The following is a 24,755-nucleotide window of genomic DNA, read 5'->3' as shown; positions in this document are numbered from 1 at the left end:
AGGAGTAAAACACGCTCAAATGTGATTATTATTGTTGTTCAAATTATTTTTTTCTGAATCTGGTTTACATCGCCTGGAGGCAGCGATAACAAAAGAAGTGATTCTTAAGAAGGAGATACGCAGTATTCTAATTGTAGAATGCAGATCTGTGCAGCAATCGTACTGGATTTGACTGGGATTCTGAAATACTTCTTGCAAAGGTATTCAGACTTTGTTGATCCTATAATAAAAAACAGACCTGAAACTCCCTAGCTTCCAATCTCTGATGTTACTGTCCTTAAACTCGGACGTGATGTGCAGATGTGCAGTGTCCCTTTACTCTCGTGTTTTCAAATCAATCTCCATTTTTGAGCGTAGTTCAAGTGGAACTGGCCTGACTGCAGAGGAAAGTACGGAATGATAAAATGTTTCTACAATTCTACAATTTACAAATTGTGGGTTCAAGTCCCACAAACATCCCGTGTCATTTTGATTCAACCTTTTGAAATCCTCTAGGGATTGGCGTTGATCAAGTCAAATAGAGGACTTCTTCAGAGTCAACAATCGAAAATGAACCCGAGGACACAAGGGAGGAATTAGCACCAGACCTGGTCAAGCAAGTAATTGCATTACTCCTGTCCTGTAGTCCTTGCTCTTGCTTCATGTTGACTTCAAAATTCTCATGCTCAGCTATAAGGCTCTGCATGGCTTGGCACCTCAGTACCAGTTTGAGCTATTATTGCCCTCCTCCCACCTCACAACCTCCGCTCTTCTAACTTCCAGCCTTTGAAAACCTAATTAGTAAAACTGAAAGAACCATCTCCATAGGTGTTGGTAGTGCACGAGGAGGAGCTGTGACAATAGAAGAGGAGGAGTGAGAATGGTACGGATGGAAACCCGTTTTCTTGTAGTAATCTGGAAAAAATGAAAATAAAAGCCGAAACCCGAAAAAATAATAATAGCCATAAGAGGAAATGGCTTCTAGCAGCATGCAAGCACCCCTTGTTCATATAGTTGTGACCATCCCCATATATCTCATGGGAGACCGGGGTTCCATTTCCCGACAAGGAGACTGTTAGCTTTTCTCCCATCAGATTTCAATCTTTCATGCAGTGTGAGAAAGCGTACATAATTTTCCTTTTCTGTCATTTTCTGATGGCTATTTCAAAAACTCCTAAATGCTTTTAGAACATCTACCAATGTATCTGATTATTTTTTTTCCCCAAACAAGTTCATTATTGATCATAACAATCTCCAAAGAACAAAGAATGTGCCGAAGATGTGAGGCGTTGAATCTTGAATCAGCTACATGGGTATCTGTTCTGTGGTGGTCAAGATATATTTGTACGAGAAACCAGGAGGAATCACTTCACTCCTATGAACTTTTATAATCTATCTTCTTTGTGGAGTGAATGTTGTATTTGAGAGAAAAGCAAAGATGCTCACTAAGGTAGGGATGACCAAAAGGTCTGGCTATGCAGGAACTGCAAATCATATTCGTACGAGGTCATGAGAAAATAATGTTTAATAATGTTTAATTGCATTTAGTGGCTGTTAAAGTGTATATATATTGCGGGTCCTGTCTGGTTTAAAAAAAATTGCATTGAAAAAAAACTGTTAAAAAACATAAAAATATGGATTAGTAATGGTGCCAAAATAGATTTTCTTATTAAGAGAGATTCATATAATATCTCTGTTTCCTCATTATTTATCCATTATTGCATACATATTTCTTGTATTTGATATTTATTCTCTCTGGGGGTAAATAAAATGTAGATTGTGCAACAAAGACTTTGAGCTTTTTGGTAGATTTTAATCAGATGTGGGACTTTTTTTCTTAAGAGTTACAGTTAAGGAACCTAATCTGTTTTATACACATTTCTTGCTCAAAATGTAAAATGTAAGTTAAAAGCTGTCACACAATTACAAGCCTATCCAATGAGAACAGTCTTAATTGGAAATTAAACAGGACTAAACTTAACATTCCAAGACCAAACAGAAATAAAGAAATCAATTTAGACTTAATTCATTTTAAAACTGAATAAAACTAAAAACTTTATACATTTTATTATACACATAAAGTCAATGGCATGATTAAAACTAATTCTGTTCTAATCAACCATAAGTAAGGGTAATAACAGTCAAAATTTAGTTGACTAGACTAAATCAAAAGTTGGTGACTACAAAGAGACTATAACAAATAGACATTTTAGGAACAAGTAAAGGTTTATTCTATGCTGAAAAGTGAAGAAAAAAAACACAATGTGTCAGCTGTGGAAGCTTTAACGAATGTCACATGCTAACGCAGCTACCTACTTCAACGAATAGTGATTTCAGTGGAAAACTGGTGACTAAATTGGTGTGTTTTCCCATACTAACTGTAGCTTAATGAACTAACTCGCTCCTGTGTGACTGCATTGGTGGATTCTGAAGGTCTCCTGTGTGAGTATGCTGGTTGGCTTTTAAGGTATTTGAATCACTAAAACCCTTTCCACACTGACTGCAGCTGAAAGGTATCCCTCCTGTGAAATTAAGGGTAGTCTGGTGGCTCTGTGGTTAAGGATCTATGTCTGTGGGTGGAAGACTGCCAGTTCAAATTCCTCAATTGACAGAGGAAGACTACTCTGTTGGACCCCTGAACAAAGCCCTTAATCCTGATTGCTCCAGGCATGCTGTACAAAGAGCTGATCCTGTGCTCTGACACCAAGCTTCTCTCCCTATCTGCAGGCCTCATGGTGAGCATGTTGTGAAAAGACAAATACCTAATACAAGAAATTGTATATGGCCAATAAAGGGATCTTATTTTATGCGCTGGTGAGCTCTTCAGGTGATTCAGTCATTAAAACTCTTCCCACTCTGACTGCAGCTGAATGGTCTCTCTCCTGTGTGAATATGCTGGTGTGTTTTTAAGTGACCTGACTGACTAAAACTCCTACCACACTGACTGCAGCTGAATGGTCTCTCTCCTGCATGAATACGCTGATGTGTTTTTAAGTGACCTGACTGACTAAAACTCCTACCACACTGACTGCAGCTGAATGGTCTCTCTCCTGTGTGAATGCGCTGGTGGGTTTTTAAGGTACTTGACTGACTAAAACTCTTCCCACAGTGACTGCAGCTGAATGGTCTCTCTCCTGTGTGAATGTGCTGATGTCGTTTTAAGAGGTGCAAATGACTAAAACTCTTCCCACACTGACTGCAGCTGAATGGTCTCTCTCCTGTGTGAATGTGCTGGTGTCTTTTTAAGAGGTATGAGTGACTAAAACTCTTCCCACACTGACTGCAGCTGAAAGGTCTCTCTCCTGTTTGAAGGTGCTGGTCGGGTTTTGATTTGCTAGACTGACAGAAACGCTGCTCCTCCCTGTGCCATAATGGCAGTTTGTCCACTCCTTCTGAGCAAGGCCTTGAGTGATTCTTCCTCATCCTCTGATCGTGCTGTGGTCTCTTATTCTGCAAATGCTCCATGGAATGGTCTTGCTCTGTGTGCTGAAACTGAGATTTGTTTTCTCCATCGTGTCCTTCAGTGTGCTGGTCAGCAGTGTGAATCAACTGGGGCTCCATGTCCTGCTCTGTAACATTAAACTTACTCAGTTCTTCTTTGAGTTCATGTACAGTGATGCAGTAAAGTTCATTACAATGTTCTGCAATATTCTTGGTATCCAGATGATTAATCTTCTCCGTTAATATTAAGAGTCCAGGTGTCTCACACTCAGGTTCTATCTTCATCATGGGCACAGAGTCCAGATCCTCGACACTCTGTCTGCTCTCTGTGTGCTGCTCACTGAGTGTCTCTTTCCCTTCTGCAACAGTGAGCTCTGTCTCCTGCATCAGATTGGAGCCCCACTCCTCCTCACTGTGCTGCTGTTCAAGAGGAGCCCTTTCCCCAGCATCAGGGAGAGCACTGGCCTCTGAGCCTGTAAACACAGGACAAGAAAACAAGACCTTTATAATAATAATAATAATAATAATAATAATAATAATAATAATAATAATAATAATAAACTTCTCAAAGTGCTCTACATAATGCCAACAACAACAACAAAAAAACCACAATATAAGCATGATGGGAATACACTGTTTGAGGAGACAGCAGATTGTGGTACAAAATACAGTAGGAGCAGATGGGTAAAGAACAGGTAAATAAAGGCTCTTCTAAAGAAGAAAGTTTTGAGTCTGGATTTAAAGGAGTTTAGAGAAGGTGACTCTCTGATATCCTTGGGGATAGAGTTCCAGAGTTTAGGGCATAACAGAAGGGCCTTTCATTCATAGAGTGTAGACGGACTGGGGGAAAGATAGGAGACCAGAAACAGAAGAGAGATGGCTGTGAGGTGGGGAGTAGAGCGATAATAACTCAGACAGGTACTGAGGTGCCAAGCCAAGCAGAGCCTTATAGGTGAGCAGGAGGAATTTTAAGTTGACACGAAACTTAACAGGAAGCCAGTGCAAGGACTCCAGGATAGGAGTAATGTGAACACTTGTACTAGACTCACATAATGAGTAATGTGAACACTTGTACTAGACCTGGTCAGGATTCTGGCTGCCAAATTTACTGGAGTTTGTTCAATGTGGATTTAGAAACCCCAGAGAGCAGAGCGTTATAGTGGTCGATTTGGAAGAAGAAAAAACTTTTCAGCCAGTTAACGATAATATAGGGTGTAGTTGAGCAATATTTCTGAGGCGAAAGAAAGAAGTTTGTTTTGACAATATGTTGCACATGTTGGTCAAATGTCAAGCCTGAGTCAAATATCATCCCCAAGTTTTTCCAATTTAGACTGAAGCTCAAGTACAGAACCATCTACAGATAGGGTTACAGGACTGGCTTTACAAAGTTGATGGGGGGGTTCCAATAAGCATGACTTCAGTCTTGTCACAGTTTAGATAAAGGAAATTTTCAGTCATCCTAGTTTTTATGTCAGAGATGTAATTAGATAGAAAAGAGACAGCTACATCAGTGTCAGGTTTGGTATGGATGTATATTTGAGTATAATCAGCATAATAATGATAGCTGAGGCCATGTGATCTAGTATTTAGCCCTGAACTTTAATACGAGCTTAGAGTAGCGCTCAAAAGGAAGTACTATCCACGGAAAAAGTAGCTTACATTTTAAACTTGAGATAGCAAAGATATTATTTAGTAGCATGTAATTTAAGTTTTAAAAACTCATTTTCCAAACTTGATATACATCAAAGATTCAAACACATTTAATCTCTTTTAACACAGATAACGTGAAAAGGGATTAAAAATACAGCAGACAAGTACTTTACATAACATTTTTACACAAATTCATGTATAGCCATTTAGTGGTGAACAAAAAAATTCAAATACTGTAAATAAAAATGTAAAGAATGTGGGAAACATAAAAAATTCAACTCTTATACACCATGCAGCTGAGTTCCTCTTTGGGAACTAGTCACTAGTTATCATGCAGCATCACCATCGATATGACAAGTACAAAGAGGAAAGGCAAGTCAAGAGAAGTTAAGCTGTATCACACTTTTTATTATACTTTAAACTACATACATGCATGTACTAGTACACTCCCAATCGATTTGGGTTGTTTAAGCAGAGGGGAATAAGTGGGTATAAAGGGGTGTTCTGATTATAGGCGATTTTATAAATACAAGCTATGTTAGAAACCTAACTACCATGAAAAAGTAAGTCTACTGTAATAATATCACAAGTACATTACATTTACACTAACAGTGCACTGAAAGAAAGAGAGGGGTTGATCCAAACACACTGACTGGACACTCCAGTACATTAACACTGCACTGAGAGAGAGGGAGGTTAATTACACACACTGACTGGACACTACAGTACATTAAGACTGCATTGAGATTAGTTAATACAGACACAGGCCCTGGAGGACTGCAATACTTAAACCAATTAAAATTATTTTGTATACACAATCATTAGCATACATATAATAATATAAACCAATAAAACGTAAAAACAATATATATATATACACATAAGTCTTCTTTCTTAATTACGTTGTATTATTATCTGATTCAGTGAAACACTGTAACCGGACAAAACAGTTCAGTTTCCAGTTAAGAATCCCGTTGTTACATCACGCAAGTCTTTCCCACTTCACTCTGCGTCTCTGCACTATATTCTCACCAGTGAGGAAGTTAAAGACACTGTTTTTAAACTCACACACACCCTGACTACATACAAGTCACCCCACTGACCTGAGAGCTGCAGTTTCGTGTCCATTTCTTCCTTTATTCCTGCAGGGACTTCACAGGGAAGCGTCTGGGTACCCTGATCTCCTCCTGCTCCCGACTCCTTCTCCCACAGCTGCAATCTCCACTTCAGGCTCTCGTTTTCCTTCTTCAGCTGCGCCATTTCACTCCCGACACTCTCCTCCACACACTGTGTGATTTTAAACACGGCCCGTCTTACCAGTATCTGGGAGATGCTGCGGAGTTTGTTTTCAATCTCATCCTCAGAGTCAGACATCCTGCTTCGAAACACTCGTGAAACTTCATACACGATCGATTTGAGCAAAACCTCCATGAAAACGTGAAGCTCAGTTTCCAGATTGAACAGTAAAATTGTCATATTTAACCAAAGTTGATCACAAATACAGAGAGAGTGCTATGCGGATACTGAAATGACAAACACTAAGACTCCTACGCACCTACGGGTCTATATGATTGCAAGGGTTTGAATTCATACTTGAAGCAGGAACAGGAACTGAGCGATCACTCCTCCTACATCCTGCCACATGACGCACTTCCTTAGTGATTGTTGCTATGCACTTCACGTGAAGGACTTTCAGTATGTTGTATCTTGTTGAATATACAATGAAAAATAATGTAGCATTGTTTACAAATATATGTACATAAAATATACACATCTATATATATATATACACATACAAATATATATATGTTGTATTTTCATATATTTCCAGATCCTTCGCCTGTATTGAAATAAATAACAGTACTTAAACGTGTATTGAAATAACGGGATCAAACTTTTAATGTAATGGATTCATATCTAAACAATGTCTGCTAATAGACGGTAATGTGAACAATTCCTGTTGCCAATTGGTTTGATATCTCCAAGACATCCAAGAGATCAGGTATTGAAAATCATTTTTTAAACAGAAAATGTGAAATGGAAAGTAGGTCAAAAGCCTTCTGATAATCTAAGTACACCATTCTACATGTTCTGTGCATCCATTAGTTCTATGGGCTTTATGGCATGTAATTAGTTAGACAAATTATATTTCTGATTACAATAGATAGTTTTATATCTCTATTCATAATAAAGGTTGGTTTTATTATAATTTATGATTTCTATAATTTATAGTAATCCTTTGTTTCATTTTTCAGAAAAAAGACTGCAATGTTGAGCAGAAAGACTGTTTTCTTCCACAACACCGTATAATTTTCACATCCACCAGACTCCAACCTCTCCAGACCTTGCTGGTTGAGCAATTGCTCCGATAAATTAGGTCACGGATCGTGTTAACTCATTTCTTCTCAACACAACATTTCCTGGTGCACGTTTTCTCTATGAAAAAAATACATTTTTCCCTTGCACGATTTTTTGTTTTTTATCAAAGCGTACAGAAAGAAAAAAGAAGAAGAAATAGTGTTGCAAAAGAACTCTGTCGCCCTTGGGAGATGTCAAACGCATTGGACATGAAAATGCCAGATAAAAGCCACTTCTCTTCGTTTCTCAGTGTCGGGGCTGCAATGTAAAAGAGGCAATTTGCTCTGAGAGCATGCTCAGCGCTTACTGAATGCAGATGTCTCAGAGCGGTGTGTCCAAGTGGCTGTAAAAGGTGATGGCTATCCTGTCACCGTAGCTTAGTTGGTTAAAGCACTTGTCTATTAAACAAAAGAACCTAGGTTCAAATCCCAGCCGTGTCTTTCTTGTAGTACAGAACGTACCATTTTGGGCACTCACAAAGGGCTTGATTTCGTTAAATGCATGTGTTCATTTCCTTTCTGGAAAACTTATTTTTGATGAAATTCACACAGCTTGCGGAAAATTAAATCCAATTCTTGGTTATCAGTGCAGAAGAAATATTACCGGCTGGCAAAATAAACGGTAAGAGATTTTTCTTAACCAGAAATTTGTGATTCGAGAGAAGGACCTACAAGTTAGTCTCTGTGGCGCAATTGGTTAGCGCGTTCGGCTGTTAACCGAAAGGTTGGTGGTTCGAATCCACCCAGAGACGGTTTTCGTTTGCGATGTAAACATTGTCTTCGGTCGATTGGATTTCTCAGCGAAACCATAGCCATTTTAATATTTGCAACAAATGCGAGTGTTTAACACGTGTCAGGATCACCAGGAAATGTCCAACAATGCCCAACATCGTAACTCCCCAGAAAACCATATTCACCCAAGAAAAATGATCGTCGAATCGTCATTTATACTCCAGTTGAATCCTCTGCTGAAATATTTTAAAAATACAATGCAGGTTTGTTTGAGAACTTGACAAGCATTGTTACGATAGCACTGTGCAGTTGGAATTTGATATTTTGACATATTTACCTTAATTTTAAACATAAATACTATACAGTCTATTGTAATTTTAAAATATGTTAGCTGAGGATGCAAAGGGGTGAAAGGGAAAGATCAGAGGGTATAGTAACAAGGTTAGGATTGGTGGAGGTGGTAGGGGTGTTGATGTTTTTTCTCTGTAGAGGATGATTGAATGTTTTATCCTTCTCTGAAGTGAGAAACTGGAAGAGTTGGGAGTTGAGAGATCTGATGAGGTTAGATATAAAAGGAAGTTGATGTGGAGCTGTTAGCAGTAAAAATTACTTAATGTCTTTGATGTTGTCATCAAAGATAAACTGCAGTCAGCAAAGATAAAAAGAAAATTATCTTTGCTTACTGCCCTGTCTTTCTCACACTTGAAGAAGGCTCCACAGCCGAAACGTTGTGATTCTTTTCTTCTCTTTTCAGCATGGAATAATCCTTTACTTGTTCCTTTGCAGCCTACGCATGCTGACGCAGCTACTCACCTGATATTTAACATTCCTATAATCACAACTATGAATACCACTGTGGGTATTTTTTCCATGATTATTTATTCTGTCATTGAAGCATATTTTATGTCATACCGAAGTGTCATAATCACTGAATTTTTTTTTTTTCATTTAGAAAATAAGAAAATGATAAATCACTATGAATTGCATTTAGCCTGTTCTGATCTAGATATTCTATATACTTTAACATGCCATGTTCACAATGTCACAACTCAGAAATGCAACAGTGAAGTGTTGTAATTACAAATGTACATACTGTTGGTGACATTGAGATGTTTTGGTAATGAGGAAGGAGGGACATGCAATGTTCACAGGATCAAATTTAAAAAACAATACAGTAAAATTTCTTGTACTTCGGGATTATGAGAGCCTGTTACATTGTGTCTCACACCTCAGTGTCAGAATTTTGAGACGTTTTTATAACCAGGGGGAAAACACTTTAACCAAATCAGCCAAGGTGCTGTCAGAGTATTAACATCATGTCTGCGTCGGTGATTACAGCTGACTATCGCTGGAGGACAGTTCACTGTGAACAAGTCAACCTCAACTGTTCTATGCTGCATTCTATCCTAGTGGTAAATATTGGTTTCCGTGCGTGTAATATTCCTTTTTTTGTCAAATATTTTCAAGCACAAAGTTTGCTGTTGAAAATAAGCCTTGTGGTTCTCAATGTTGTGATCCTTTTCCCCCAGTGTCACCCAAATTGATACATTGTGCTTTGGCAATTCTTCAGGCTATATTGTTTAGAGGAGCTCAGTTGAATTAGTTTGCGTAGATAAAGTATTTCTTTTCCCTTTAATCCTTTAAAACATATTACATTTTCAATACATTGTATCTTTCTTCCTACTAATTGTAGCGGCAATGCTTGTTAATAAGACAGAATTAAGTGTTGCTGTGCTTTCCCAAATAAGGCCCCATCTCTCTCTTCATCTCTGTGGTGCAGCCACAGAGAAGCTATTCATGCAGGCTGATTTAAAGATGTTTTCTTTTGATAAGGGACAGCTCCCAAATGGGGATGCATTTAGCTAAGCCTGGCTATCATGATCAATGGTCATCCATTGGCGCCTATCTGTCTAGGGAGTGCCAGATGGACATCTGGACTGCATTCCTAAGTGTCAGGAGTAAGTGACTCACATCTCACCTTGATCAACCAATCAGGGACTGGTAGGGCCGAGTAACCCACGTGGGACTCTGATGCCCATGGAACTTTCAGCCAATGAATGAGCTGAAGTTCCTCCAGGTAAAAACAGGCAACACAGAGCTCCCAGAAGGAGAATTTCTAAGGAGAATTCCAGGGGTGCGAGACTATTCTAAAGAATTCCAGGGAAGGACGGCCCAGGAGCAGAAAGGCTCCCAAGGGCAGGACATTCTCGCAGCGAGCCTCCTGACCATCCTGATACATTTTCAATACATTGTACTGAATCATTCTTCCTACTAATTGTCATCATTTTTTTTCTGGCTTGATCTTGTAATCAGAGATATCAGAATATTCCTTAAAAACTAGTAAAAGAAGAGGGACAGATTCGTGCACACTAAAAAATATGAAAGGGAAGCAGGACACAGTAACCACCAAACATCTTATAGATTATGAATGTGCCTGAATTTTTTCAGTGATTTAGAGGGTTCTGCCATTTTAGATGTTATGCTGTTCCTGTGTGATGTATCAAATGTGTTATTTAAATCTCCAGTCATTACTATATCAGTCTTAAGGCCTTGCAGTATAGATTGCAATTCATCCAAAAATGCCAAGTTTCCCACTGGTGATACACACAAGGAAATTCATGTACATTCCCCCCCCCCCCCAAATCAACAAATTTAAAATCAAATACCTCCCTCCTCATCTGCAGGTGGAGAGATTAATGTCAGAAGAAATACAGGTTTAAAAGTCAGGAGCATTGATAGTCCTATTTTAAAATTATGCTTAAATGCTCACAATATATTTAAAACGTTCTGTAAAATGCAAAAATAATTAAAAAATATTAAAATAAGGTTAAAAGAAATGATACACAGTTATAAAGCTCAGGAATGATCACTTTGAAGTTACAATCCACTTACAATATGCCAAAAATGGCAAGAATATGTAAAACAAGTGTATAAAATTAAAAAAAGTTTAAAATAAATACTTAATACTTTTAAAATTCAGGAATGTGATTGGTCAGATGCTTACGATGAGTGTTGCTGGTGTTTCGTGTGATTTAGCGAATTGAAACAAAATATTCAATTTAAAAACGGCAAGAGCTCGTATGAAAAAAAAGTTCGTAATGTAAGTATCTTTGTTGTAAGAACTGCGCCATAACTAGTGACTGGTTTATATTCAGTTATGTGCATTGGGAACAAAAGGGAAACTTACATGGATTTTATTAGGTTTTAGGAATCAGAAAATGTATTTTTACACGTTTATGCCTAAGAGCAGAAATAACTTCCTGCTTTCAGCGCTTTTATTGTTTCTGCTTGTAACCTCGAACAGAAAAACCCAGTACTGACTCACAGAAACGCCCCGGAGTTTCGGTGTTTCTGGGATTTAAGAGGGATGTATGAAGACAGTAAAGGGGAGTTTTTTTTCCCCCGCTGTAGAGTATGAAGGCGGTGTGACGAGTCTGGAGGGAGGAGACGCACATTCCGCATGGAGAGCGCAGAGCAATGAGTTTCACCTGCAACTCGCCGAGTCCTGTCCTATATAACCGCTGAGCCCGGGTACCCAAAGTCTCCAGCCAGTGTTGGAGATGTACAATTTCAATAGTTGTTTTTTTAAGCAGGAGCCGGGATTTTTTCGCTGCTATTATTATTATTATTATTTTATTATTGGAGTTAGTGGTTACTGTGCTAGACTGGCGCGAATAGCGCTTCTATTCATTTTCTCTGCTCAAATACTCTGCTGGGCAAAGCTTAAATTAAAACCTTTTTCTGAAACATTGAGTGTGAGGGGTAACAGGTGGAGTTTAAAGCCAAATAAAGGGCTGTTTTGGATGAAAGCAGTAGATTGGGTCGAGCTCGTTACTGACCTCACTCACGCAAACTCCATACGAGGTGTTCGGGGCTACGATAAAGAGAACAGTACCTCCTTGTGATGTATCAAGAATACACATAATAATGAAGCCCATTTCCGCCAGGGAGTGAGAAAAAACCGCGCTATGGTATCTCATATTTGCGATTTCGAAATTATCCCCATATATTTCTGTCCTTTTGTTATTGTAACGGGTTCTAGGGTTTCTGTCCTTGTCGCTCCCGCCCTAGTTCATGCCTCACTGTATAGGCTCGAACCCAGGTCTTGCCAACTAAGCTAAAGACCTTCAAGTAAAAAAGGAATTGTACCAGAACTCGTTTTGGATAGGTTTGTGAAATTTGAGTTAGATACCTAACTCACCAGAGCTGTTTTTATAACAAAATATGGGAACTGGAAGAAAAGCAATAGGGCACTGATGGAGTTTATAGACTGTGATGCAAATACAGGAATAACTAAGAGAGGAGGGACTAGTTCAGGAGCACAACCAGCTCTCCCCTGCCCAATCTCACAGCAGGGTCTGTTGTACCCCAACATGAAATTCAGAATCTTGGAGCTCAGCTTTTGATCACTCAGCTGAGAGATGAGCCCTGGGCGTATGGGGCAAATACGGGAGACGCGTTACTCGAGGGAGAGTTTTTATCCCTAAGGGATGACTTGTTTTACAACAGCAGACAATATAATGAAACAAAACCTCTGTTCTGCTGCTTCAGGCTGGTTCCACTGGGAACAAGTGGGGCTAGGAGCTCGTGAACAGCAATTGGCCCAGTGGGCAAAAGATGTAGAATATACTTCTATTAAACACATACCTTAGACATATAAATGTGGTCAGCACAAAGCAGACAGAGCAGTCCCTGAATTCAAAGAACAGATTTGTTAAAATCCCTTGTACCACTTTAGATTGATCTCGGTTAGAACAAGACCATCAGACGTGAGGGGAATTCGGAACAGGAGCCTCTGCTTCGTCGTTTATTGAGCTTCTGATCAACGTCTGAGTGAAAATTATTTATTGTCTTTGATTAAAGTACACAAAAGGGACCTTCCTACGAGCCGGAGTCAAACCAGCGACCTAAGGATTCAACGCTGTTTCCACAACAGTCCTCCGCTTTATCAACTGAGCTATCGAAGGGATGACAGGAGTTGTTTCTTTACACATACTGCCCAATGTAGTGTCATGTTCCGGGTGATTTAAATCCCAGTTTAACATCAAGTTTCCAACTCGTTTCCTTAGTCTTGTTTACCTTGAATTTAAGACACGAACCAGGATTCTACTGTATAAACGTCCAGGAATATTACACAATGTTTGATGGGGCATCAATCACTCCAGGCGGAAATTGACTTATTTTTTTTCTAGAGGGATCATATTAAACCTTTCATTTGGATCGAGAAGAGGATCACCATGAGACACAAAACATACCTGTCTTTTTTCTTAAAATCGAAGAATTCTTGAATTTAAGACTACAACGAACTCAGCCTGCAGCTCCTTAATTAACCTGTTCTTAACTTCAAGGAACTCAATCCTGAGCCCTCTAGAGGTTACTGAAATAGAGGACTGATTGAAATGAAGAAATTCAGAAGCAGACTAAGCGGAACACTGGATCACATTAGAATATTACCCTTTATAGTGGGAATAAAACTGTCACGACATAATGAATTTACGCATCAGTTGCTTGGAATATCATTGTAATATTTAATTTGCTTTCCTGTCACACCACTTTTATTAATTATGAAGTTTATCAATACACGTTTATTTAAAACAATGTCATTTATTATTAATACAGTTTCATTCCGTCTTTATTAGAAGCTGTATCACAGATAATGCATATAAAGCCTTCAGTATGCGATTGTGAGTTCAGTTATCCCAGGGAGTGAAGAGAACTGAAATTAAGTAAAATGACATTTAAATAGAGTGTAAGTCTTAAAAGTTACCTCTCACTTCAAAATATTTACAAGACTCTACCAGGAGTGGGGTTTGAACCCACATGGACATTTGTCCATTAAGTCTTAAATCCAACGCCTTAACCACTTGGCCATCCTGGTCAACAGCGACTTTATCTCCGTTGTTTAACATTTCAATATGATTCAACTATTTAAAAAAAAATAAACCAGGGCCCTGTCACAGAAACGTACCCCGTTCTGCCGCGCAACAAACGGGTACTTAGCACAGTACTAAAGAGGAGCTGTGTTTACTGTCAGCAGACATTTCCTCATTTCGAAAGACGTTTTCGCCTTCTCTCAGCTTTTTAAAGACGGTCATAAACGATCAAGAAGTAATTAATTTCAGTTTGAAGTCTGTTTCTTTTGTCTCCGCTTTTGATGAAGAAAAGCCGTGCGTGGGAGATCCCCTCTCTGAAGAAGTTTGCCGTCACCCTGCAAGAGAGAAGATCCATCATTCACCGAGGCAACCGCTGAGACAATTAACATTAAACACGTGAAATGCGAGATGCTTTCTACTTAGGGATTTTTTCGTTTCTACTTTGTCAGAAGTAGGACTTAAACAAAGGTCTCCAGGAAAAGCTGCAACCTAAACGCAACACCTTAGACCACCAACCATCCAACCTGTGTCTCTTATATGGAATTATATTTTATTTCTTTCTACTTGTTGAAAATAAAAAAGTGAAATCATGTAATGAGGGAAATGTCTTTTTTCATGGGAAAAACTAGTACGAGCAAATGTAAAGTTAGAGCAGCGCTCAATAAAAACGATCAGAAACCGAAAGCGCTTCTTATGCGGATCAGTATATTCCGATGCCGGTGGTTCTGCAGAATAAGAAAAGCCGATCTCAAAGCAGTGGGTTGCCATTACGGCTACTCTGGCTGCAGCTGTTTTAAGATCTACTCAGCGGCACAGAAAGTTGTAGGAGGTCAGACTGGTTTGCGCTGTCTGAAAAACAGTATGCGAATTTAAGCTTATTTAAATAAGATTATTTACAATATAATACATGCTCCAAAAGCGTTAATCCTGCAGTGGCTGCTATTTGAAACGCCTTCATAAATGACGTGTAATAGAGATTTATGCAGCTGGCTTCTATGCTTCACAGTATGTTGCAATCAGGAAAATAAACCTATAAGAAATGTACAATACAAGGTCTGTTCCCAAACGTGAAAGCTGTATTACACTGATGTCGGTCTTTTTGAAATAATCCAGATTGTAAAAACGACTGCGCCCTAGCAGATCAAAATATTACAAGAAGGCTGTAAAGCACACTCTGAATCGATCCGAATATTTAATTTCCCGGTCCGTTTAGGCTACAACAGGCAATTTTACGTTTATCCAGCAAAGCATTTCTCAGTTTAGTGAACTACTGGTGCTTTTAAGAGATCTGAACGTAGTTCGTCAGGATGGCCGAGCGGTCTAAGGCGCCAGACTCAAGGGCTCCTGTCTTTCCATTGCTTGGGTGTTCTAGTCTCTGAATAGAGGCGTGGGTTCAAATCCCACTCCTGACAAATAATACCTTTTCTCTGTCCTGCATTTTCCCTTCTTGTTGCGCTCGCTGACAATGACAGGAAGAGGAAAACGGATAAACCGGTTTGCGGGCACATGATGGGCAGGGAAATGCTTCGTGAACACTTCAATGTGATTAGCAGAAAGTCAAATAGGCTTCGATTCTCCCTTACGTTCGGGCTGCCTGTAATCGAGTAAAGATTTACTGCAAAGTATGTATTCCAATGTGAAAGACCGAAATATAAAGCCAGAAGAAGATTTATTAAAACATATCTGTTTTCCTTGTGGTTTATCCTTTATTTAATTAAATGTGGCATTGTGAAATCAACCTGTAGCCCTACCGAATTTAGTCACTCTCCCAGTGACAGCGGCAGGAGCAGAGAGATTATATCAGAGCTCGAACAGAGAGTTCGGAAATCGAGGGAAATTGATTTACAGAACATTTTATTAAACTTTCCTATCTGCTCGGCCTTACTGAAGTATTTTAGCTTTTTTTTTGTCTATTTCTATACTTTACAGTTGTAAACTTAAACTTGTCCGTTTAGCCAGAGAAGAGAGATATAAGCGCTATACCCCACGGTAACCTCCGATTCCAATAACCTTGACTAAAGCAGGAAGATCAGTTTCTGCTCGAGACAGCAGTTTTCTGAACTGTAAATCTCCAACAGTAGCTGGAGACGGTGTGTGTCCGGGTTCAGCAGCTATACAATTCACGTGTCCTCCCTCCTTTATTACCTTCATACACTCCTCTTAAACCACAGCAAACTCCCGGAATATTTCGGTGAACAGGTAGTGGGTCTTTCTTTCCGAGATCACAGGCAGAAAAAATAAACACGCTGAAATAAATTTCCTAAAATCCAAAGAAATACAGGTACGATTCTGATGTATCTCAATAGTTTTGGCACGAATTTGCAATGCTAATCTATTGGGCTCTGCACGCGTGGGCTCGAATCCCACTCCCGTCGGTTTGAGCCTTTGTGTTCTGTTTCTAAGTTGGGTTGGCGGTCTTTTGCTACTTTAGGAGAGCAGCAATATTTCTAGCGTTGGCTGAACATGGCTTAGTAGCTGACAGACAATAGTCTCTTAATATTTCGGCTAAATTTATGCTTTGTACTGCTTTCACCTGATATTAATAGTAGTCCTGATAAACGGTTTTGGGACATGGCGCATCTTGAAAAATGTTCTTGTGAATTTCAGTTTGAAAAAAATGCACGCACCAGAAACCGGAACTGGTCGTGTTTACATAATACGCAATGCAATAGCAAAGATTGGATTTGAAAATAAATCTTGCTACGAGTCCTTAGTTGTTACAAGAGGCGTTTTAGCACTTTTAGCTCATAAATCCATCTTCCATTTGTACTCCATCAATATTAGCAATGTTATCTTTACCTAGCACTAAATGTAGCTCTAAATAAATGCAAATTTTAAAATACATTTAAAAATAAATGCTATTCCATATATTGTAACTTTGTGGTATTTAGAATTTTTATCTGAGGATGCAGGGGAAAGTATTATACAACTGTGAAAGAGGCTCGGATTTTAATACAATTTCGATCAAAAGAAAACCAAAATCCGTAAGATTGAATTTGACCTTCAGTTGAAATATTTGAAGAAACTCTCAAAGAAGCAACTGCAGTAGTGGAGAGATTTGATCCGATGTTCCGATGTTTGCAGTTCAATAATCCATTCGTCCTCGAAAGAAGCAAAGGCAAGTATGTTTTGAGTGTCACCATGATCCTCTTCTCAATTCAAAAGAAAGTTTTTATGTGATCCTGTTCCCACTAGAAAAAGAGTCGATTTCTGCCTGCACCGATGTCCCTTCAAATGTTTTATAAGAACTATGGACGTTTATAGAGTAGAAGCCTGGTCCATTTCTTCTACTAAACGAGACTATGGGAGTGAGTATTTTGATATCGAACTGGGATTTAAATAAAGAGGAACACTACACTGCATTGGGCTACGCGTGTGACAAAACATTTACTTTCCGACCTCTCGATAGCTCAGTTGCTAGCTCTTAAGACTGTAGACAACAACAGCAGGCGTTTCTTATGTCCCTGGTTTGAATCCAGTTCAAATGATGGTGTTTTCTTGTTCCTTAATCAAAAAGTGAAAATTGCGAATTTGTCTTTCACTTTGATGTTCACCCGAAACCTCAGTATACAAAGAAGTAGAGGCTCCTGTTCTGATTAATCCTCAAGTCTGATTGTTTTGCTTAGACCTTTAAAATGTACACTGTTGACTGTTTGCGCTTCCTAACACAATTAAAAACCCGCCGACAAGTTACCGATCGGGAGTTTAGTTCAGTGATAGCGCGCACTTAAGACTCTCCGTTTTCTATCGCCGGCATCTTTGTATTCTTTTTAAACGCGATATCTTTTATTCTTCGTGTGTGAATTTCAGGGAGACTCATAAACCCTTTGTCTGTTTTAAAGATACATTATTTTAAACCAGACATAATGAAAGACGGAGTAATTAGACACACGTACAAAACACATGAATCTAATTGAGAAAATGTTGACCGTGGCGATGTACAGTATTACTAGCTGCTCTGAACTCAATGTGGTGCTGTATGGGAATGCGATGCAAACGCCAGTGGCACAATGGATAACGTGTCTGATTACGGATAAGAAGACTTTAGGTTTCTACTCCTTCCCGGTTCGTGAAGAAGCTTTTAAACCACGCTACTCAACACTGACATCGTAGTGTGTGCGGTCCTACACAACCTTACTATCAACTAGATGAGTCTTCTGTTCCATCCCGATTCTTTCCGCACATTCCTGCTATTTCACTACCGTTATTGTAGGACAACAGCCACAGACACGAGAAGATATACTATTCCGAACAAATGTCTTAAATAATCAAGTTGAAAAGGGTGACAATAAGTTTTTGTTTCTTTAACGTAACCTTACTTTTGCCTGTAAAGTTCACATTCTTTTCTGTAGCCGCAAATCCCCAATATTTCTGCTGTCTCCCGAGAAACACAAGCGTGAAGTCAAATCATATTAAATAACACAACACATCTATTAATTTAACACCCAGATGTGACAGAACACATGTAAGACTTACACACAGCCTTTAATGTGCGATAGTGAATTTGCAGGTATCCTGGGGAGGGAAGAGAACTGATATTAAGGAAATACATATTTAAAGGGGATGCAAGTCTTAAATGTGTTTTGTCACATCTGGGTGTTAACTGAACAGTTTTTTTAGCATTATTTATTGTGTTTTGACTCTATACTTGTGTTTCTCAGGAGACAGCAGAAATATTGATGTTTACATTTATATTCACATTCCCGGTGATATTGACTTAGGTACTCAACTATTTACTTGTAGTTTGACTCGTGTCAAAAGTTGAAAATCTCTGCAAACATCAAGATGGCTAAGGACGTGGAAAGAAACTCAATCACATTTAGAGAAGGTAATGTTTAGATCGGATTAATTCGAAGTGTGTCTCTGGGTGCGTTTGATCTACTAACGTTGTGTTTAACTGAAGGACACCCTGACTGAGTGTGCCATAGAAACTGACACACGTCGTATTTTTTCTACATTCACAGATTTTTGGCTAAAGTAAAAAAAAAAATCGTTGTCATTTTCTTGCCTGCTGGCAGTAATTCTTTTGCACTGATAAGAAAGATGAGCAATTTATCTTTCGCAATGTGTGGATTTCTTGAAAAACAAGTCGTGCCAAAAACGAAACGAACATTTCATTTAAACATAATGCTGAAGAATATTGTCTGTAACAATAAACGGTGCGCGAAGACAGGATGACAGGCACCGCTGGGATTTGAACCCAGGATCTCCTGTTTACTAGACAGGCGCTTTAACCAACTAAGCCACGACGCCGGCAGCATTCGCCTCTTTTACTTCCACTTGGACACACCGCTCTGAGACACCTGCGTTCAGTAAGCGCTGAGTCGGCTGGCTGAGCACGTTGCCTCCTTTACATTCAATAGGAGCCCCGACACTAAGAGAAAGGTACAGAAATGGCTTTTATCGGGCACTTTTCATGTCCAATGCGCTTGACATCTCCCACGGGCGGCAGAGTTCATTTACGACACTTTTCCTTTCTTTATTCTTTCTGTACTCTTTGATGAAAAAAAACGAGCAATCATGTAAGGGACAATGTATTTTTTCATAGAGAAAACGTGCACCAGGAAATGTTGTGTTTAGAAGAAGTGAGTTAACATGAAAAGTGACCTAATTTACCGGAGCAAATGCTCACCTAGCAAGAGCTGCTTTGCTACAAGAGAGAAGTAGAGTAAAGACGTGATCATTTCACACCGTTGTGGAACAAAACGCTTTTTTTGTCAAGACAGAAAACCAGGGTGCTCCAGGTGAGGCTTAAACTTTCAACCTCGGCATAACTCCACTGATTGTCATTTTACTGTACATGGCCTGAACCAGGAAGAAGATTGGAAGTCAAGACGTTATGGTGTTGTTTTAATACTTTCCTGCTCTTTTAATATTCAGGTTTAATCTTTTATTTGGGAGTACTTTCAATTGATATTAATCCTAGTCCCAATGAACGATTCTGGGCCATGGTGCATCTTAAATAATGTTCTTATAGATTTCAGTTCCGAAAACAACTCAGTAGCAGGCTATGCAGAACAAGTGAACACATTTCGAACTGTTGTGAATGCAGTGGAAATAATTTAGTCACTAAATAACAAGCTTATGCACCACTCGCTTGAAAATTGTTATATTTAACAAAAATTGCTTTCCAGACACCACAACTATTCACAATAATTTTATCAATACATGTCTTAATGAAAAGTGTAATTTTTTAATAATTAACTTTAATGTCCATCTTTATTAGTAGATGTATTACATGTACAGCCTTTAATATGTGATAGTGAATTTTCAGGTATCCTGGGGAGGGAAGAAAACTGAAATGAAGGAAATACATATTTAAAGGGGTGTGTTCTGTCATATCTGGGCGTTTGAATAGATTTGTTGTATAAGTTATTGTGATTTCACTCTATACTTGTGTTTCTCAGGAGAAAGTCGTTACATTGGGGGTTTGAGGGTATAGAAAATATGTTGTGCTGTACAGGTAAATGTAAGGATATGTTGAAAAAAATGTATTGTCACCTTTGTGAACGTCATTATTAGATATCCGTTGATCGTTTAGCGACCTAGGCCTCCCTCTGGACTCTGCACTGAGTTGAAAGCTACAGTAGCTCCTCACTGCTTGTCCTGTATTGTTACCTGTGCTCTCGTCTGCATTATCGATGTGCAGCACAGCACCAAGAACACCATAAACTTTGTGACGGAAAGTGCTTAAGAGCATAAAAAATATTGAACATTTTAAACATTCATAGAACAACTTGAAAACTGAGGGACAAAAGACCATCTATTTTGCAGGTTCACAGTAGTTGCAAGAAAACCAGTCGCCTGACTAGTGACCTAGAGATAAAAAGTTCGATATTCTACTGACTGGGCTATTCCTGTCTACTCAGTTTCTCTCTGAAACAACGTTTTTCAAGAAATTTGCAAAATTTGAAATACAATACTTGCTTAAAAGTGCAGATTATTTTTTACGCAAAACTGCAAATGGAGAAAACAGACTCTTTGGAGTCTCTGTGGTACAATTGCTTAGTGCGGCCAGGTTGGGACTAAAATTATAGTAAGGTGATGGTTCAAGTGCATCCAGGCACACCTTTCTCACTGTTCCAATGTGAACATCTATGGAAAAAATGGCATAAAATATTTAACAGATTATTGACCTAATTGATACCGATGTCTTACCACTTGGCCACCACGCCTGCAGTTCCACTTACTTTCCCATCAAGGCTAGCATGTTTTTTAAAATACAAAAAAGTTCCATCTTTGAGCACAAATTGCCATGGTAGGAGGAATAAAACAAATATGACTGTTCAAATGAATTCTATTGAAACTGATTTAATCGCGCAGAATCTACAACAACAAAACCATGATTCTTAACAAGGAGATACTGGGCAGCAGTGGGATTCCAGCTCACGCCCTCGAAGAGATGGAGCTTTAATCCAGCTCCTTAGAGCGCTCGACCAGGGTTACGCTTGATAGCAGCTTTTCAGCACTTGTAGTCTGACTTTGTGGTGTTATGCTACATGGAAGAGACTGCACCTCCTTTTTTCGAGATGCTTTCTCTCACTTGGTGAAATATTCACTTCTTTGGCCCTCTGAATATAGTTCTTCTGTTAAGCAAGCTTCAGACTCTGCTTATAGCGCCCGTGTAGAGATTTTATTTTTACAGGAAGACGCATTCCGAAACGTATCTCTGTAGTTTTAGAAAAGCTTTGAACAGCGCACAAACAGTATTCTAATTTCAACACGGCAGATCTGTGCAGCAATCGTACTCGATTTGACTGTGATTCTGAAATACTTCTAGCAAACATATTCAGGTTTCCTTGAACCTTTAATAAAAAAAAAATACTTTGCGATGTTCCGCAGATGTGCAGTGTGCCTTTCCTCTTGTCGTATTCAAGAGTACTCACTGCGGGAGCTCCTCACTGCGTGTCCTTTACTCTACTGTGATTTCTTTTAATTTATCTACGTGGAGTGTGGTGAGAAGATCACCTTGAACATTTTCGGTTTGTGAAAGGAAACACTAAAGAAAATACAAGTGATGAACATTTAAAATAACCACAGTACAGCTAGCAGAGGGAAAGATAAAAGATGATTTAGAATGACATTCACAATAGATTGAAGAAAAGCACAACCGCTCAAACAGGGACTTGAACCCTGGACCCTCAGATTAAAAGTCTGATGCTCTACCAACTGAGCTATCCAGGCCCCACAAGAAAAGCGATACTGTCGGGATTCTTGCAAGTCACGTCTCTTCTTGTTCCGAAGCGCAGTCGTACCTGACCCGTCTGGAATGACCACTGACGGACTTTATCCAGAAGTGACGGCGCCACTCCCAGTAGAATGAGAGAGAAATACAGTACGACACGAGGAGTCAAGGGACTCCCACAATTCATCTTTCCTCACATTACTGATTTTTTCACAAAGAATTTGACCTTTTCACAATCAGATTTTTTCACATTTAATAAGATCCTTTAATCAACAACATTTAAGAAAGAAAACAAATGGAACATTTTTTGGAACAATAATAAAAAAAAAACCTTCAATGTCTTGGTTGTATACGTGTGCACACCCTTTATAAAGGGGGTAGCAACTGTGCTGAAATTTAACCAGTCACATTCCAGATCATGTACAAAGGTTATTTGCCTTTGCCAGACATCAATTGTATTGATTCGTATTAGTCCTATTTAATATCAGCTGATCACATACAGACGCAGCCATTCAAAGTGCGTGTTATAGACACGTACTGCAGGTGGCGTCGCGCATTGTGACGCAAGATGACGCGAGGCACCGCAGTACGTGATTGGTTGACCGACAGGGGCACTCGTGGTCCGTTGGTCTGTCGTAGAAAGACTTACAGTAAACGTCTTTGCTGTGCCCGTTGTAGATATTGAATTTTACCACTGAAAGGAAATCTTAGTAGCTGAGCATAAAAAGAATAGGAGCATACTGTAACGCGTGTGAAGGCCATAAACGATATTAATTTTGGAACATAAACATACAGTATATGGCTGGTCTTGGTACTTTAAAGAAAAAATACACACCAGTATTTCATTTCTCCCTAAACATTTTAAGCATCGAAGTCTTTAACTAAAGAGATACTGGAGTCAACAGGCATACTTTAAGAATTTGATTAAAAGGGAATATAATTTTGAATCGCGTATATATTTTATGAAAGCAAGATTGCTCAGCTGGACAAAAGTACACAACCTACCTTTATCAGAAATATTTATGCATCAAAGCCTTTACTGAAGATATTACTAATAGTATTGATAATGAATGACTTTGGACAAGCTGTATACTCAAAGTATAATTTCTTTAGCACATTTGTACAAGCACTTGAAATCTGTCCAAGCCATATTTTGTCAGGCATTTTGTTTTACTTCAACGGGCATAAAAACTCCCTTGCTTTTAACAGGGCATTTCATAATTTCTAACTACGAAAATGATTTAAAATGTGACACTTATCATTCAACTAGAGCTCAAAATATCACAAGGATCCTCAAGAGCACAGCAAAGACTGTATTAAAAGATACTTGTATGAGATACATGAGAATCCAGGCTTTTTTTATCAACGCTTTCTTTTCCGTATACCAGATTTTATGGAACCACTTCAGAAGGGTGTCAGCCAGTCAGATTCCAGGAATCGGTACTTTAAAAGAAAAATACACACCGGTATTCCATTTCTCCCTAAACATTTCAAGCATCGAAGTATTTAACTAGCATGTGAAATAGCGTGTGAAAAAGTGGTAGTTTTAAGCTTTTCTGCTAATATAATATGGAATCGCGTATCTAAAGAATTTAATAACGATATGATTATATTCGTGTACTGCGACAGGGCTATGTAGGGCTGTTTCGCCTCCCTATCATGCGAGTTGTGTTGTAGCCTACTGGTCTACGTGCCTGATTAGCAATTTTCAGATTGTGTGTTCAATTCCAGCTGGTGCTGGACTTTTCTTTTAACAAACATTTCTTCGAAAAAATAGAATAGCGATATTATGGACAATCAATTGACTTTTATATTTCAAAATATCGCAACATGATCAATTCTAAGTCATTTTTGATAACAATGAATAGTCACCTTCTTCCCTTCTGCGGGAAACGGTCCCTGCTTCTGCTTCCTGCTTCTATTGTGTGTGTGTGTGTAATAGAGTAAATTTGTATAGAGAAATGGAGGCTGGACAGTATGCGATACAATATAAACATTTATATTGATTTAAATCGTGTTTTGATTTAAATCGCAAACGCGTGTTTAATTATATGTGTTTTTTTAATCATAATCAGGCTAATGCAACATAAATTGATACAGTATCTCTGTCTTATTTTTAGTAAATAAAGTGCATTTTTGCACACTATATGTGCAAACGTTTTATGATATGTCGCTGTTGTGAATGTCTGTGGACATGTGCTGGCTGGACAGGAGGTTCCACTGTACACAGAGATCTTAGAAGACAAAGATCAGACCTGGGCGCCGACAGTCAATCTGGACAAGACCAGTTATGGTTTTCCAGAAAAAAAGCCAGACCCCAGGGAAACAGCTACAAATTCACACTTAACAACACATTAACACCTAACAACGGGAGCAGGGACGAATTAGGCCAGTACCCACTATTGTTAAACATACAGAAAAGGATATTAAAGTATTGAATATTAGTATTGGCTTTAGTATTAGCCATACAGAACATTAAAGTGCCCCTTTTCCATTCAGCGGGTGCCTGAACCGCTGTGTCCTATCTTCTGACAGTCG

General features: G+C 38.8%; 1 protein-coding gene and 5 non-coding genes across 6 annotated transcripts; 2 read left to right on the top strand and 4 right to left on the bottom strand.

The window, feature by feature from the left end:
- Positions 1-2,811: 2,811 nt before the first annotated feature.
- Positions 2,812-6,546, bottom strand: LOC148806018 (uncharacterized). The gene is made up of 2 exons (XM_088909690.1): positions 6,174-6,546; positions 2,812-3,893 (listed from the first exon to the last, which is right to left on the bottom strand). Exons 1-2 carry the CDS (start codon positions 6,544-6,546, stop codon positions 2,812-2,814), a joined length of 1,455 nt encoding a protein of 484 aa, XP_088765816.1.
- A 1,559-nt stretch (positions 6,547-8,105) lies between these two features.
- On the top strand, positions 8,106-8,179 carry trnan-guu (transfer RNA asparagine (anticodon GUU)). Its single transcript has one exon. It is a non-coding gene; the product is annotated as a tRNA-Asn (tRNA).
- A 5,775-nt stretch (positions 8,180-13,954) lies between these two features.
- On the bottom strand, positions 13,955-14,037 carry trnal-uaa (transfer RNA leucine (anticodon UAA)). Its single transcript has one exon. It is a non-coding gene; the product is annotated as a tRNA-Leu (tRNA).
- A 1,296-nt stretch (positions 14,038-15,333) lies between these two features.
- Positions 15,334-15,444, top strand: trnal-caa (transfer RNA leucine (anticodon CAA)). Its single transcript has 2 exons — positions 15,334-15,371; positions 15,399-15,444. It is a non-coding gene; the product is annotated as a tRNA-Leu (tRNA).
- A 3,767-nt stretch (positions 15,445-19,211) lies between these two features.
- Positions 19,212-19,285, bottom strand: trnat-agu (transfer RNA threonine (anticodon AGU)). Its single transcript has one exon. It is a non-coding gene; the product is annotated as a tRNA-Thr (tRNA).
- Positions 19,286-22,143: 2,858 nt separating this feature from the next.
- trnak-uuu (transfer RNA lysine (anticodon UUU)) lies at positions 22,144-22,216 on the bottom strand. Its single transcript has one exon. It is a non-coding gene; the product is annotated as a tRNA-Lys (tRNA).
- Positions 22,217-24,755: the final 2,539 nt, after the last annotated feature.

This window comes from Atractosteus spatula, unplaced genomic scaffold (assembly GCF_055471065.1).
Source record: "Atractosteus spatula isolate fAtrSpa1 unplaced genomic scaffold, fAtrSpa1.hap1 Scaffold_61, whole genome shotgun sequence".
In the NCBI taxonomy this organism is placed as follows: Eukaryota; Metazoa; Chordata; class Actinopteri; order Semionotiformes; family Lepisosteidae; genus Atractosteus; species Atractosteus spatula.
Note: the sequence above shows the minus strand (reverse complement) of the source record. Positions and strands in the feature narration are given on the sequence as shown.